The sequence below is a fragment of the Chrysochloris asiatica genome, unplaced genomic scaffold (assembly GCF_000296735.1).
Source record: "Chrysochloris asiatica unplaced genomic scaffold, ChrAsi1.0 scaffold00003, whole genome shotgun sequence".
NCBI lineage: Eukaryota > Metazoa > Chordata > Mammalia > Afrosoricida > Chrysochloridae > Chrysochloris > Chrysochloris asiatica.
Window position 1 is genome coordinate 10,731,435 of NW_006408521.1, and position 16,250 is coordinate 10,747,684.

Sequence of the window (16,250 nt, forward strand, 5' to 3'; positions counted from 1 at the left end):
TTTTAAATAAAGACATTTAAGATTTGCCTACTGACCATACAATCAAGACAAGAAAGGCACTAGAAACATAGACACATTTCTCTCCCAAAAAAGCAGTTTTCAATTTCAACTCTCTTCTCTCTGATATGTAAAAATCTTTAAATTTGGTTTTCATAACATCATTTTGAAAAATAAAGTTAGGAAATACTTAGAAAATCATTTTATAACAGACTTTTTTTTTTTGCACTTTTTGACGTACTATCTCTGCTATTTTTACAAAACCCTAAGTTACCAACCCTTTCTGTGTCTGTCATTTGTATTTCAATATCGGTGCAACAGGTAGAAAGATTTCAGAATCGAACCCCATTCAGGTACTTAGAAACCTTCATAGAGACATTTACTAGAAAATGGCTTACAGCCCAATCTTTGGGGCAAGAGATATGAAAAGTATGTTTTCCCAAGAAAATAATACGCTTTATTTCCAGATGTTACTGGAAAGACCAGAACTTATGATATAAAAGCTTACATTTATGCTGTTGCATCATATACAAAGGAAAATGGTGGTTGCGGGTTATGTAAATCCCAAACCTATGAACAGGAAATGTGTACAGTGCATGATAGGTTAAATTTTCTTTATTGTTGTCCAACACAGGTCCTTTGGAGAGAAAAAAGATCACAGTGCTGACCAGGTAACTGAATAGGTTAAGTCAAGGTAACTGTTGAAAGAGAATAGGATTAGGGAGGTGTTTATTTTATGGCATCTTTTCTCATGAAGTTCTTAGCACTTTGGACAGTTCCTCTTTCCCCACCTTTGTACAGCTGTTATGTGTCGTTCACCAACCGACTGTATTTAACTTGCCTACCAAGGTGGACTACTGGCCAGGGGAAGGGCCAATGGTAAGATCGAGGTACAATTCCCTGGACATTCTTTTCAAAGTACTGAAATGGCCTGTACCACCACACCCTGGCCAGGAGATTCATCTGAGAAGCTTCTTTTAGCACCTAAGACAACAGAGAAAGGGAAGACATGTCAGGGAGTAAAATTCATTGTTTCAGCTACGAAAAGAACCCTGCTTTTTTCATCACTAAGCTCAAACACTTTCCATGTCAATATTCACCAAGGACTCCAGACCTATCCCCATTTCCATCCATGTATCCCAGTTCCATATCCACACCACCATTCTCCACTCTACCCTCAGCTGCAAACTGAGCCACACCCTAACAGCAAAATCAAAACACACAATTCTGGAAGCAAGATGATCTTGTGGCTCACCTATCTCTTGGCTATAAATGAAGACCTCATGTGTCTCCACTGAAAATGTTAGTAAGTATTAAATGTTAATTTAAGTATTAAGCTGGTGATATGCTATGGGTAGGAATGCAAAACAAGCAATGGGTAGACCCTAGACAGAGTGAACCTGTTTCTAAAAGGAAGCAATTTCTTGCATAACTGTACTAACACATTTTTTAAAAAAATCTTGATTCTGAAAAGAGGATCAGAGCCACAAAACACAACATAATTTTAGGTGATGAGCTCTTAAATTTTTGGCACTCCAGTTTCCCTGAGCAGGTAACACCAAACCCGGCACAATGAAAGACAGAAGTAAATGGGGAAAAACTTACTTGCTGATTGGCCATAGTGTGATACCACCAAAAGAGTCTCGTGGTGATGTAATACGCCACCACCACGTCCACAGTGTAGTGGTCATGCGCCAAGAGAATACAGAATATTCCAACTACGCTGAGAAGCCAGCAAATCCAGTGGTACCACCAGAGTCGCCGAGGGGAATCTGAAAAGAGTAGAAATATACAATAGTCTTATCATTCAAGGACCACTAAGAGTACCCAGCGAGGTCTACCTTACTACTTCTAAAGAGAAATGCCTTGAGTCTTTCCTTCTGAAAACAGATCTTTTGGGATATGAAATCTAAGGGCTAATGAATGGCCTTTGCATTATCTGCCACCACAGTTAGAATGGAAATAGCTTATTTATAAAATAACTATACTAGCAATGTTGTTGTTGATATGTGCTGTCGAGTCAGTTCTGACTTAACAACGACCCACATAGGGTTTCCGAGGAGTAGTTGGTAAGTTCGAACTGCCAACCTTGTGGTTCAAACTGACCTCACGGTCCAGTGCATTATGCTACAGTGCCACAAACGGTAATCCATATTTAGTTATTATTTGGCATATAATGATAAAGACAATTTTAAAGATAATAAGTTTAATCAAGTAAGGATAGGTTAATACATAATATTCCATTAAAAAACAAAATATCTATCCATTGATAGTTAATTAAATTTGTGTGTGTCAGGTGGCTGGGTGGTGACAAACAGTTAAGTGCTTGACTACAGTTGAAAAGTTGGTGGTTTGAACCTACTCAGAGGTGTCCTGGAAAGTAGGCTTGGCGATGTGCTCCCAAACGTGATAACCTTGAAAACCCTACTGAACAGTTCTACCCTGCACACTTGGGGTCGCCATGACTTGGAATCATCTAGACCACTGAAGTCCTGGTGTGGAACTGTGAGTTAATGCGCTGGACTGCAAACTTGGTTTGAACCACAAGGTTGGCGGTTCAAGCTAACCAGCAGCTCCTCAGAAAAGTAACACAGGGCCATTATGGGTCGGAACTGATTTGATGGCACACAACAACAAGACCACAACCAACAACAAATACTCTACACAAAAATCAGCACTTATTGGTCTATTAAGTTCTTATTGGGCAAAGCAATTACAACTGACAATCTTACTTTCTAAGCATAAACATACACAAATCTGAGAGTCTTTACGATGTCCAATTCTCAGATAAAAATAAATGGGAATTCCAGTCCCAGTGCCTCCGCAGTGGCAGTGCTATTGTTGTTAGTTGCCATTAAGTTGATTCCACCTCATGGCAAAGCCACGTGTGCAGAGCAGAACTGCTCCCCAGGGTTTTCAAGGCCGTGACCTCTCAGAAGCAGATTGTCACGCCTGGCTTCTAAGACATGTCTTGATGGAGTCAACCATCACCCTTTGGTTAAATGATTGAGCTCGTAATCATTTGCGCCACCTAGGGATGGTGGTGGTGGTGTTGTTGTTAAGTGCTGTCGAGTCGATTCCAATTCATAGCGACCTTGTATAGGGTTTCAGAGGAACAGCTGGTGAGTTGGAACCACCGACCTTGCTATCTACAGCACCACATCAGGAACAGTGGCAGAAAAATACTTGTCTGTATTCCCATCTGGGAGTCCTGGTATGGTGCAAGGTTAGTTTGAACTGCAAGGTCGGCGGTTCAAGCTCACCAGCTGCTCCTTGGAAACCCTCTACAGGGTCGCTATGAGTTGGAATGGACTTGACGACAGTTAACAACAACATTCCCATCTGAGAAGACATCTAAGGGAGCATCAAAAGTCTCTGTTAGTGCAGGTCTTTCTACCTTATATTCTCAATGAATGGATTTCAAAGAATGTGAAATTTTAAGCAAAAATGTGTTGAAATGTGATCTACACCTCCCTATCTTATAGTAAAAAGTTCAGGCTTGTACTGGATTCTCAAAAGGTGTACAAAGCATTGATTCATGAGACCAACATTTACTGAGAACCTACCATGTGCCAGACTGCAAAGCCATTTGAACTGCAAGGTTGGTGGTTCAAGCTCACCAGCCGCTCCTCAGAAACTCTATACAGGGTCGCTATGGGTCGGAACCAACTCGATGGCACTTCACAACAACAACAACAACCATGTGCCAGAGTCAAGTACTACTCTAGGCACTAGGATCAATGAACAAAACAGCTAAGGGTCCCTTTCCTGGTGAGGAAGATGGACAATAAACAGTAGTTATACTGAATAAGTAAATTATACACTATGTTAGAAGGTGTTAAGTGCAATGGGAAAATTTAAAAAATTGATCAGGATGGATGGAGTGGTTATAATGCAGGGAGTAAGAGGTAGCTTGCAAGTCTATGTGAATTGTCATGGTGTTGTAGTTTTTAAGTGCCGTCGAGTCGTTTCCAACTCACAGCGACCCTGTGTAGGGTTTCTGAGGAACGGCTGGTGGGTTTGATCTGCTGATCTTTGTGGTTCAAACCAATCTTGCGGTCCACTGCATTATCATGCAGCGCCACACGGGGACTTCAGGTTACCAGGTTAGGGACCTTAATGTATGTATAGATATATCGAGGCTTCTAAGACTTTCTAGGAATACATAATTAATAGCTAAACAATGGCTAACCGCCACCAATTATGGTTTATGTGTACACAGTACAGCCCTGTTAGTGTATACATTAACCATAATTTTTCGTATCCCTCATGATATAATTATAAGTATCTCGTTGTAAAAATGAGGAAAGAGTTAGACGTTGAGGGCTTTTTACAAGTTTGTTTCACTAGTAAGTGATGACTCCAAGATTCAAAACCCAAGGTTTCCAGGCTTTCCAGTATAGCTCCCACTCCCAATCTTCAACAAGAAACGCTTGATGCTGTTATGTGATTTCAGGTATCACCCATCAGGCACAGCGGTGAGACGAGACTGCTGCCCTCCTGAAGCCTGCAACAGCGTTTTGCCAGACTTTCCAAAAAAGGATTTTACCAACAGGACTGAAGACCTGTTGTCTCCAGTCAGGGAAGTACAGTGGAAGGCTGCTTTAGACTTACACTCTTTGATAAATAAGTAAGTGAGTGTTAGCATGACTGTGTGGCCGCTGTACAGATAGTCCCCACACATGTTGTGAGAGCCAGTAATGGACAGGCCACCTCCAGCAATGAGCTTCATTATTCTCCGCAGCTGGGCTTCCCAGTCTCCAAAAAGCTAATGGAAAAAGGAAAGGCAAGAATCATTATCAGCACACATGAATAATAGCTGCATCTAGGAATTAATGTAGTACTGAGACACACAGAAACCCCCAAAAGAGTATACAGGCCTAGAGAAGAAGCTTAGATAATAGCATTTTAATAGCACATTTTTGCAGATACTTTCCCTAAGTTTTTATTAAACCTAAAGGAAGACTACCTTATTAAACCTGCAGTTGTTGTGATAAGAAAATTTAAATCTCTAATTGAAGAAAAGCTTAGAGAGGCATTTTCACCAGTGGTTGGTTTATAGGACAACTGTCTTATAGCAGTTGGTGGTGGTTGGTGGTTATGTGCTGTGGAGTAGTTTCCACAGGGCTTCCGAGTCTGTAAATCTTTATGGGAGCGGAAAGCCTCATCTTTCTGTAGTTTCAAACTGCTGACCTTGTGGTTTAGGGCAAATATATAAAATACTTCTTGGACGTGGTTAAAACTAAATTGAAACAAAGACTGAACAGGATGTGCCTCAAATCTTCTGAAATTATATGGGTAATTGGATGTTTCTCTTTTCTCATTTGAAAATAAATCCTATAAATAAATCTACTTATATCTGACACAAGTTTTGACTGGATACTAGACTAACAAAGACCTTTTAACTTTCATTTTCTCTGTCAGATATATTGTATGAACCGTCTATATTTTATTCACATCAGCATTCTTTTGACCCTTTTTCAACATTCAACTAAAATTATAAGAACATTGGGAAGTGCCTATTTCATCATAATTTCCCTTTCAAAAATTAAGACTTGCAGTTAAAGATGGCAGGTTGAATACATCATGAAGAAGAATGGTCCCTTTCACTTCCCAAAGTGAAAGGGACCATTGAGAATCCAGGATAACAGAGGAAAAGGGACTTTTCCAGCACAATAGCATCATGGAATTTCAGAAATGAGAGAAATGATTCTAAAGCTTACAGTGATGAAAAACAAGCTTCGTGTGAAGGATCAAGACTCAAGACTTTTCTCAAAAGCAACACTGGAGACTAGAAGGCTTCGCAACAATGCCTTCAAAATTTTGAAGGGAAAAATGCTTTTGACTTCAAAATCTATACTTAGTCATTTTATTAACTAAGCATAAGGAGAAACTAAAGTTATTTTCGTACTGTTATTGCTGGCTGCTATCATGGGGACCTTAGGCATCATGGAATAAAACATGGCCTTGTCCTGCGTTTTTGGATTGGACCATTGTGATGCACAGGGTTTTCATTGGTTGCTTTTCCTCCTAATCTGTGTTCCTCTGGAACTCCTCTGAAGCCTATTCAGCACACAGACACACACTGCTTCCATCAACGGCAGGTGGTACAGCTTCCATGTGAGGTGCATTAGTTGGAATTCATCCAAGGTCTCCAGGATGGAGACCTGAGTGCCCTCAGCTTTTGTAAAACACAAAGTTTCAGAATGTTTACCAGCCATGTACTCTCTCTCAGGAAATTATACAGAATACGTTCTACAAAGAAAAGGAGTAAAGAGAGAGAGAAGATGAAACGGGACTGGCTAAGACGATAACGAGGGGCCTGATCTAGAAAGTGGTCTGCCTCTATCCAGGAGGCTCAGAAGATCAGTCTTTAAGAAGCTGAAATAATAAAATCTCTTAACACTTCTGACTGTATTGACAGTCACCATGTGGGGTAAGTAAGCATACAGGAAACTAATAAAGCAAAGATATAAAGTAATCACTAACTCTACAGGAAACAAAATATTGTACAGAAAAGGAAAAGTAATTATAGTACATACACAGCTTAGCTGTGAATAGCATCTGTAGGATTGTAATAATGTAAGGCATGGAGCACCGAGCTAAACAAAGGTCAGAGATCCACAATGGGAAGCCAGAACAAGAAGTAGAAACGTGGGAATTGTGTGCTGATGGAGGAGAGGGGTAATCCTGAGGCACTCTATTTTTCGTGAGTTCTGAAGAAGCATTATTTTTTTTTTTTAATGGGATGCATGTATAAACATGACAACATTTTTTAAAAGTTTTAAATTAAAAGTCTGGTCTACCTGGATCATAACCATATGCAGAAGAAAATGATGATTAAAAAACTGTGGGTACTTTTTCATTTCACATTTTCTTCTGTTCTGAAAAGTGTAAATCAAAGCCCTCAAGACAGCAGCGGTCCAAAACTTACCCTCCCGTCTTAACAGGAGGAGATTTGTGGGGAAACTGTACATGTATATGTGTGCTGAGGGCGAGGGGATTATGAAGAAAATATGGCACCGAGTCACATTTAGTGGGGAAAAGAGGGACAAACCTAATGCGTATTTCTTGAAACATCCATAAACCCCTCTAAGCTTTATTTTAAAAGTGTCATTCTATGTTTGTCAAACTTCATCACAGCCTCCTCACGCTCAGTGGGAGACTACAAGAGGATGGGTAGCTACAAACGTTTAAAGAAACCAACTGCAGCAGAAACTAACAACTTCATTGCGTATATAAAATCAACTTAAAAAAACACACAACAAATTCCATGAGAGGTTACATACATCGTCAGATGTAAATAACAGATACAATGAGACCCACACAGACAGACTCAATTTACACAAGGAGAGGGCAGGACGAAGGTGAGACTGCATGCAAGGAATGCTGGTAGAAGAGCCAGGTTCTTGGACTGAGTAGCTTGTGACTGCAATCCTCAACGTCCTCACTTACATGTGGAGGGTTACATTTATATTAAGGAGCTATGATGGCACAACGGTAACTACTTGGCTTCTAACTGAAAGGTTGGTGGATCAAACCCCCCTGTTGGTCTGCTTCCATAAAGATTATATGCTGGAAACCTTGGGGCATACTCTACTCTGTCCTACACAGTTGCTTTGAGTTAGAATTGACTTGGTGGCATTGGGATGGGTTTTGAGGAGACATGAAACACTCACAATGGCAACGGGTGTATGAGTTGAAATCCACTTTAGGGCAGACACCACCATCAAAAACTCACTGCCAGTGAGTTGATTCCAACTCAGGGTTTCTGAGGCTGTACATTTTTATGGGATTGGAAAGCCTCATCTTTCTCCCTTGGAGCAGCCCACTTTGTGGTTAGTGGTCCAGTGCTTATCCTACAGTGACACCAGGGCTCTTTAAACACCAATATCGTTATTACTGGTAAAATCCTATGGGAGAACAATCAACATTTAATAGCCACCTAGAGAGCTGTAAGCTTGGATCCAGTTACGTTGCTTCCAGAAGGGTACCTTTAAGAAATGATGCTAAATATGAAGAAAAGCTTTATGTGCATCATATACATATGCACATATAGACCACAGATGTTACTCATAAAAGTCACAAACTAGAAACCACCACACAGAAGTTGTTAAACATGTAGACCTATTCCCGTATTATTCAAAGCCTGGGCCATGGACCATACGGGCAAGTCTCGAGTCTGCTGAAGCCTCTCCGATCCTACTGCTGGACTAGAATTTGAGGGTATATTGACGTTTGAGAAGCAGTGACTTAGACTATCACTGCTTAGTAAATCACTAAAAATGATTACGTAATTAGGATAATAAGCATTGGACTGGTAACTTCAAGGTCAGCAGTTCAAACCTACCAGTCGCTCTCAGAAACTTTATGCAGGGTCAGTATGTGAGAGAACCGACTTGACACACAGCAACATGCAGCATAAACACTTTTCTCTATTACTCAAACAAAATAAAACAAAAGAACGTTTGGTATAATTATAATTTGTAAAAAAGAACAATGCAGTGCTCATGTGTGACTAAATGCTACCAACAGGTTTGCCTTGAGACTGACTGACAAGAGCTCCCTGGGTTCTGGCTTGTGGCAGCTTCCTTTCCTGCTCGTTGGAATGAACGCTAGGGATCCTCTTGGAACCCTGTCTGTACCCAGAATGCAGTTCTGAGGTTTGATCTGCCTTTGATTCTGGGCCAGGAGACATGGGAAAGGAACAAAACGTAACAAAATTAAAACCAAAGTAACAAAAACAGGAAATTGCCACTGGTTCTTGTGTTTCATGTTTTGTTTTCCTTCAGCACCCACCTGCTATCATTTCTTTTTCAGAGTCCAAAGAGAGCCGCTCTAGGAGTTCTGGCCAGTGTTTCAAGGGTATGTCCACTGTAAAGAAAGCATGCAGCCTGCTTTCTTCATTCTAACTGCAGCTGGAACATCCCTGACCAGTAGGCTTTTGAATATCCATTTTTGAAAGGAAACATATTCCAGGGAATATACACTTCACATTTTTGCTTGTGGAGGCTAAAAGTTGTTAAAAGAAAGCCTTACAGCTGCACTGTATTATGTGAGTCACACAAAACTGGTTTGAGTGGAAATTAACCAATTTATTACAACTTTTAATGGACAAGGAATTAAGTATAGCAGCTAAATAACTTAAGTAATAGCAGCGCAAAATAAAAAACTGAGCTTCCGAATGAGACTGTTTACTCATGTACATGTACAGCTAGTGACCTGGTGATTCAAAACAAGTTTCCCCAAGTATTTTTTCAATGCCAAATATAAAACACTCAGATTATAGTCTGTTTGCTATCATTCAGGAATTTCTCAGATGGCCCAGAGCACTGTTTTCTCTGAACTACATTTTGAAGAGATGGGCCCTTCATAGAACTTGAGGCCCCTACTGGCCAGATAGGGAGGAACTTTGTAACTTTTGTATGTAGTCAAGTTGATTTAGACACACAGCAACTCTGTGTAACTGAGTAAAACGATCTCATAGGGTTTCCTAGACGTAAATCTTTACAGGAACAGATCATCAGGACTTTTCTCCCCTAGAGCTTCAGGTGGATTTGAACCAACAACCTTTAGGCTAGCAGCTGAGCAATTAACCACTGCGTTACCAGCAGAGCTCCTTTGTATACTACTATTTCCAAGAAACTACTTGTTAGTTTATGCACTGCCCGTCCCAAACATGGGTAAACCAGGAACTCGATAATATATAAAGTACTTTTTCCTTAAGAAGCCAAGGTAATATCATGCTGTTGTTGCTTAACTGCTGTTGAATTGGTTCAGATTCAGTGACTCTGAAGAGCGTTTACCAGGTGCAGCTGGTGGGTTTGAACCTTGTGACCTTGTGGTTAGCAATCCAGGGCTTAGCTTACAGTGCCCTGCTCCAACATGAACAGCTAGGGAATCTCTCCTCATTTAATCTACAGTTACGAATCGGGCTGCGAACCTTAAGGTCAGCGGTTCGAAACTACCAGCTGCTCCGCGGGAGAAAGATGAGGCTTTCTACTCCAGTAAGGATTTACACCCTCGGAAACCCTGTACAGGGTCGCTATGGGTCGGAACCGACTCGATGGCACATAACAACAACAACAACTATATCATCAGAGTAAATAATTTTTGTTTTGCTCCTGATGAACCACCTTCCTCCAAAACAGATAGAAAATCCATTGCTATCCAAGAAATGCCATGGAAGTTGTTCATAAGCACCCTGAACAAAGATCAGACCTGCTAACTGAACCAAGCAGTGAGGAGATCAGGTGAACGGTCATCAGTTCACATCCCGAGCAACGCCTGCTACACACTGCTCAGCACCATCTATTCCCAAAATGACTATGCTAAAAAGAGCGTTAATGATACCCCTTCCTAAATTTCAGCTGGCATTTAGCTCTCCGAACCAATGATGGACACTTAAAAATGAATGTGAGCTATGAAATGACTTTAGTGTGACCTTTCGAGGCCTTACAGGGATGGTAATAGGCTTCTAAGTGTAGTTAGTGCTCAGCTGTTCCTTGGAATTTCTCCCATCTCCTCATGGCTGCCTGGTCTGGCAGTAATTAGAGGAGTGGCAGTGGTTTTGCATAATAAAAGAATGTATTTTGTTTTCTAAAGACCCCAGCCTTCTAGTAGAGTTTCCCACCAATTGTCTCACTGTATTTCCACACCCTGCTAGGCTGTTAATACAGATGCTATGATGTCTACTTTACAGAGGAGGAAGTTAACAAAGAGGTCCCCTGTGCATGTGACTCAAATGAACTCAGAACCCAACATTCTTATCTCCCAAAGAATCTTGCCTTTAAGTCCCTAAAAAGCCAACACCCCCACCCCTGCAAATTGAAGTTAATAAATTCTATATGCGCCATTTAAGTACATAGGTAAACGGCTAAAACAATAATTGTTCATTAATGATGGGTTTTGGGTGTGCTGATTCACAATGACTCAACAGTGACCCTATGGGACAGAGTAGAACTGCCCTAGAAAATTTTCTAGGCTGTGATCTGTGACTTGAAGGTTTACTGTGAATTGACAAGATCATCAGTTTCACATTCAACAAATCAGACACTCCCCACATCTCAATGATTCCAACCCCCTCCATATAACAACTGGTTATCCCACTTCCTCTCTATGTTGCCTTATCTATTCCACCCACAGTCCCTTCTCAACTTGGTCTTTAGGTAAATGTTGCCCTTTTGAAATTTTGAATAAATAACCATTCAGTGGTGAGCACACCTTATTATTAGTCATGTCGTCCCCCTTACATATCTGTTTGCTGCGTGGGCTTGGCTGAATACTGGGCCATGAGGTAAGTTCCCTTCCAGACCTCAAGGGTGGCCGAGGGCCATAGTCTCATGTTCCTGTAGTCTCTTTCTGACCAGTAAGCCCAGTCTTTTTTCTTTTTTTAGTAATTTGAGTTTTGTCCTGCATTTTCTGCCAATGAATACAATAGTTGCATGCCAACTCATGAACTTTTAAGATCCCAGACACTACTCACCAATGTAGGATGTAGAACACTGCCTTTGTAGACTGTGTTGTGCCAACTGACCAGTGTCCTGAGAACTATGGTGCTTAAAAAAACTTTTTATTGTGATTTGAGTGAAAGTTTACAGAGCAAATCGTCTCTCTATTCAACAATCCATGCATAATTTGTTTTAGGACACAGAACGCATCCTCACTATGCAGCAGCATTCTTCCCACTTCCTGTTTACAGTTTCCATTCATCCTTCTGTGCTGCAGTGGTGGGTTGTCAAGCTGGTTCTAACTCATAGCAACCCAGTATATGGTTTCCGAGGCTGTAAACCATTATGGAAACATAATGCCTTATTTTTCTTCTGAGGAATGACTCACAGATTCAAACTGCTGACCTTGCAGTTAGCAGCCCAACTCATAACCCGACATGCTACTGTAATTTTTAAGTGCACAGACAGGTTAGCAGCTGAGTGGTTAACTAAAGATCTATTTTTCAAAAGTTTATTTTCCATTTAAATCAAACTTCCCATCTATTTAAGAGCAACTTTTACAGAAATCTTTCATAAACAAATTGCCCATTTTCTCCTGTCTTAAAAAAAAAAAAAGTGTTCTGCATTTAATTTCACATTAGTTGCTTTATATTCTGCAGTGATGCACCAAAAGTCTCCAAGTTCATGTTTATTAAATGCCTTATGTTTATAATGAGGATTAACCCAACCCCAGTGGTGCTACTTAACATTCCTAGGTAGCCTTGAAAAGCCAAGCCACCCACTTTAGCCTCAGTTCTCTCATTTGTAAAAGACCAAAGATTGTCATTCTTAATCCCCACCCACCAAAGGGTAATAGCATTTCTAAGAGTGGTTCTTAAAATACAAAGTGCTATACAAATTTAAGGTGCATTACCAAACTACCAGCTGCTCTGCGGGAGAAAGAGGAGGCTTTCTGCTCCCATAAAGATTTACAGCCTTGGAAACCCTGTTCAGGGTCGCTATGGGTCAAACCGACTCGACGGCACTTAACAACAACAAACCTTTACAGAGTTAGGCCATCTTTTGGGGCATTCTTTAAGTGAAAGCTCAATGCCTAGCAGTCAACAGGTGAAATATGGAGGATTTTTAAAAAAACACGCACAGCTCTCATGGAAGCTTATGTGTGACCACTTACAGTTAGTTATTCAAGAACTGATTCACTCCTGGAAAGATACGCTTCATTCACAAATCTTATACCTACCTCAACTGATCTGAAGTAGAGACTTCACTAACCACCTCTGCTTAGAACACACACAGACTTCTAAAGACTGTTCCCTCTGCTAAGCTCTAAAAAATTCTGTTTTCTACACTTTTCCCTTCTCAGTTCCTGCAGTAAGACCATTGCCCTGCAGTTGGCCTTGACTCCCGGTGACTCTGTAGACAGACAAAAGCTGCCCTGCCAGGTTTCCAAGGCATTAAACTTTAGGGATGGAGATTGCTACGTTTTTACCCTAGAGCCGATGGAAAGTTAAAGCTGCAGCCATGCACTTCATCAATGTGCACCCAGGGCTCCAACTTCTCATACTGGGTGGGCTTTTGTTTGGGGGGTGGGGGGTGGGGCGGAGAACTCAGTGTATTTAAATAATTACCAACAATACAACACTAAGCTTCAACACCTACCTCTTACCCAGCGAAACTTTGAATGTTTTTCATGGCCTCTGGTATAGAGACTTATTATTACAGCCTTCATACAATCTTAAATAAAGGTCAGCTATGGATTTCCACTTGGCCATATTTTTATGAAAGAAATCTAAATTGCAGCCAGGCAAGATTTTTAAAAAATAAAATTACAATTGCTTTAAGTGTTAATGGATCCTCTAGCCTACCTGGTCATGAAAATTCACAATCTATAGTATAATTTTTATTTTAATATATTCTAAATCTAGTGAGTACTATAGTGAGCACCCAAATCCATACACCCTTCAGTTAGTTAACAGTTACTAACATTTTCTTCTCTTTTATCTCTCATGCTTTCATTCTGAATTATGTGAGAATAATTATGACATTTCACTCTCACATACAAGCAAAAGGGCAGTTTCCTTGAAAATTCACCATACCACTTTCAGATTCACAAAATGTAACATAATACAATAACTGACCCACTGCCATCGAGTTGGTTCCAACTCATAGTGACCCTGTTTCAACTTTCGAGGCGGTAAATCTTTATGGACACAGAAAACCTTTTTCTCCCTTGGAGCAGATAGTAGGTTTGAACTGGTGACTTTGCAGTTAGCAACCCAGTGCTTATCCTACTACACTGCTAAAGCTCCATGACATTAATATAATACTATCACTTAATCTAGGAGTCCTGGAGTGGCACTGTGGGTTAATGCATCAGACTGCAAAGTTGTTTGAACTGCAAGGTCAGTGGTTCAAGCTCACCAGCTGCTTCTTGGAAACCCTCTACAGGGTCACTGTGGGTCAGAATCGACTTAACGGCACTTAACAACAACAACAATCACTTAATCTACAGGTCATATTTCAAATTGCCTAACAGTCTTAATGATGTCTTTTATTCTCTTAATTTGGATCTCATCAGAGAATACATATTATGTTTAGTTGTTGTTGTTGTTATGTGCCATGGAGTTGGTTCCGACTCAGAGAGACCCTGCACAGGGTTTCTAAGTCTGTAAATCTTCACTGGAGCAGAAAGCCTCATCCTTCTCCCGTGGAACAGGTGGAAGTTTCAAACTGCTGACCTTGCGATTTGCAGCCCGATTCATAACCACTACGCCACCAGAGCTCCTTTATGTTTAGTTATCATACTTTGTCTTTGTTGTTTTTGTTGCTAAGTGTCATCGACCCAGTTTAGGGTTTGAACTATTGTAATTCCTCATTGATTTTCTTTCACAACATAGCCACCTTTAGAGTTCAGTCTAGTTTCTTAACAAAGGTCCCTCATTTTGTTTGATCTGAGTGGGATTCTTCTCAGGGTCTCATATAAAGAAGACCTGATATGATAGCCCCATTACTGGTTTGATCACTTGGCTACAGGATGTTTGCCAGGCTTCTCCGCTGAACAGCTAGCTACATAAACAATGCAACTATTGTTTGAATAGTTATTCTGATACTCTGAAATTATCTAACGATTTTATCCTCAACAAACTATCACCAAATGGTTTTAGCATTCATCCATGGATAATTCTTACATATTATTATTTCCATTTGGCCATATTTTTATGAAAGAAATCTAAATTGCAGGCAGGCCATTACAAATGGTAAATTTCTAGTTCTAATATTTTTTACAATTAGTTGACATTCTTCTCTAAAGACAATTCTGAAAAAAATATTTTAATGAATAATGTATATATAGATTACTGTATGATATATAATAATATATAGTGCCAATCTTCACTGTAGTGCTCCAATTGTGGACAGTGAAGGCCCTTGGGCAGGAAAGTCTGACTTTTGGATGGAAGGCCGTGGCCTGTGGCTGTTCATCTCTGGCACAACAGGTATGTCTGAGGGCAAGTTATACGTGTCACTGAAAGCTATATACGGACACTGCTGAGGTTCTCTGGATTAGCCCAGCAGACATTTTCTGATCCCATGAACCTCTTCGCAGTAGGCGCTATTTAGACCCGCTGTGCTCTGGTAGGCCTACCTCATCTCTAACGCAAATGACCATGCAAGGCACCTTCCTCTGTCTCCTAGTGAGGAACCCCTGTCAGATATCAGGCACCCACTACATCTACCTATTCATTGTTGTGAGGATTAAAAGAAAACAACAAATCAAGCACACTTCTACCTCAGTCTCCCTGGAGAAAGCTGTAACATAGAGATGTGAGCCCACTCTGTCCCGTTAAAATCTCTCCTGGCTTCCTATGGCCTGTAAACAAAGTCCAAACTCCATACCCACTCCAAACCCACTTGCGCTGAGCCAATAAAGGAAAATGAGACTGACAATAGGAACTAGAAGGTAAGCACCAAAATGAAGTGAAATCATCCACTGAATCAGGTTCCACACAAGTCAACGGTACGCCATGAAGTTAGTTTGGGACTGCATACAGTCCATACTCTGAAATACTGATAAGGTTAGCATGAGTTAATCAGAATGATCAAAATTCATCACCATACCCGGCAGCTTGGAATATTCCTGCTGCTACCTGAGAGCATAAGAATGGCTAGAGAAAGGTTATAAAACCCGTAATAGCAAGGAGCCTTTTGCCCTGTAGGACTGAATTTATGCCACAAAAGGAACTCTTCAGGCTGATTATGCGGCTCAGCAGGGAGCTGAAGGAAGTGCTTTCATCTTTCTAGTCCACACACTGCAGAAAAGCTGACATGGCTGGAGCCCAGAACGCCTCTCTGCTGTGACATTTGTATTTCAACGTTCCACAGGGCAACCAAGCTGGAATATTCCCCACTGAAACTCCTGTCCAACAGCAGGCTGGGCTCACAAGTTGAAGGAAAAATGTCAAATTCCGAGAATCATTTCTTTGAAAACACCATGTCAGATTAATGCATTAGCCAGCTAGTGTCCTTGCTATACTGTAATCTTTCTTTTACATTTTTCAATCTAAGGTAACAATGGGGACCATAAAATAGAAGTAAACATGCATCTCACTTTCAGGTGTAGTCACTATCAGATAAATTCATCTAATTATTAACGTAAGAGTATACGTATAAAGCAGTATAGGCTATTTCTTCTCTCCTGTTAGTGTTAGCTTGGTCCAGGATTGTGAGGTTGGCCCAGGACTGGGCAGTGTTTTGTTCTATTGTGCATAAGGTCACTATGAGTAGGGACTTGATGGCACCTAACAA

General features: G+C 40.7%; 1 protein-coding gene across 1 annotated transcript in view; it reads right to left on the minus strand.

The window, feature by feature from the left end:
- Positions 1 to 431: 431 nt before the first annotated feature.
- Positions 432 to 16,250, minus strand: part of SGMS1 (sphingomyelin synthase 1) — a 149,192-nt gene continuing 133,373 nt past the window's right edge. Inside the window, exons 6-8 of the mRNA XM_006831113.1 lie at positions 4,612 to 4,765; positions 1,603 to 1,769; positions 432 to 981 (exon numbers count right to left, since the gene is read on the minus strand). Coding sequence (XP_006831176.1) covers positions 802 to 981; positions 1,603 to 1,769; positions 4,612 to 4,765 — 501 coding nt within the window. The 3' untranslated portion in view covers positions 432 to 801. The remainder of the gene's footprint in view (positions 982 to 1,602; positions 1,770 to 4,611; positions 4,766 to 16,250) is intronic.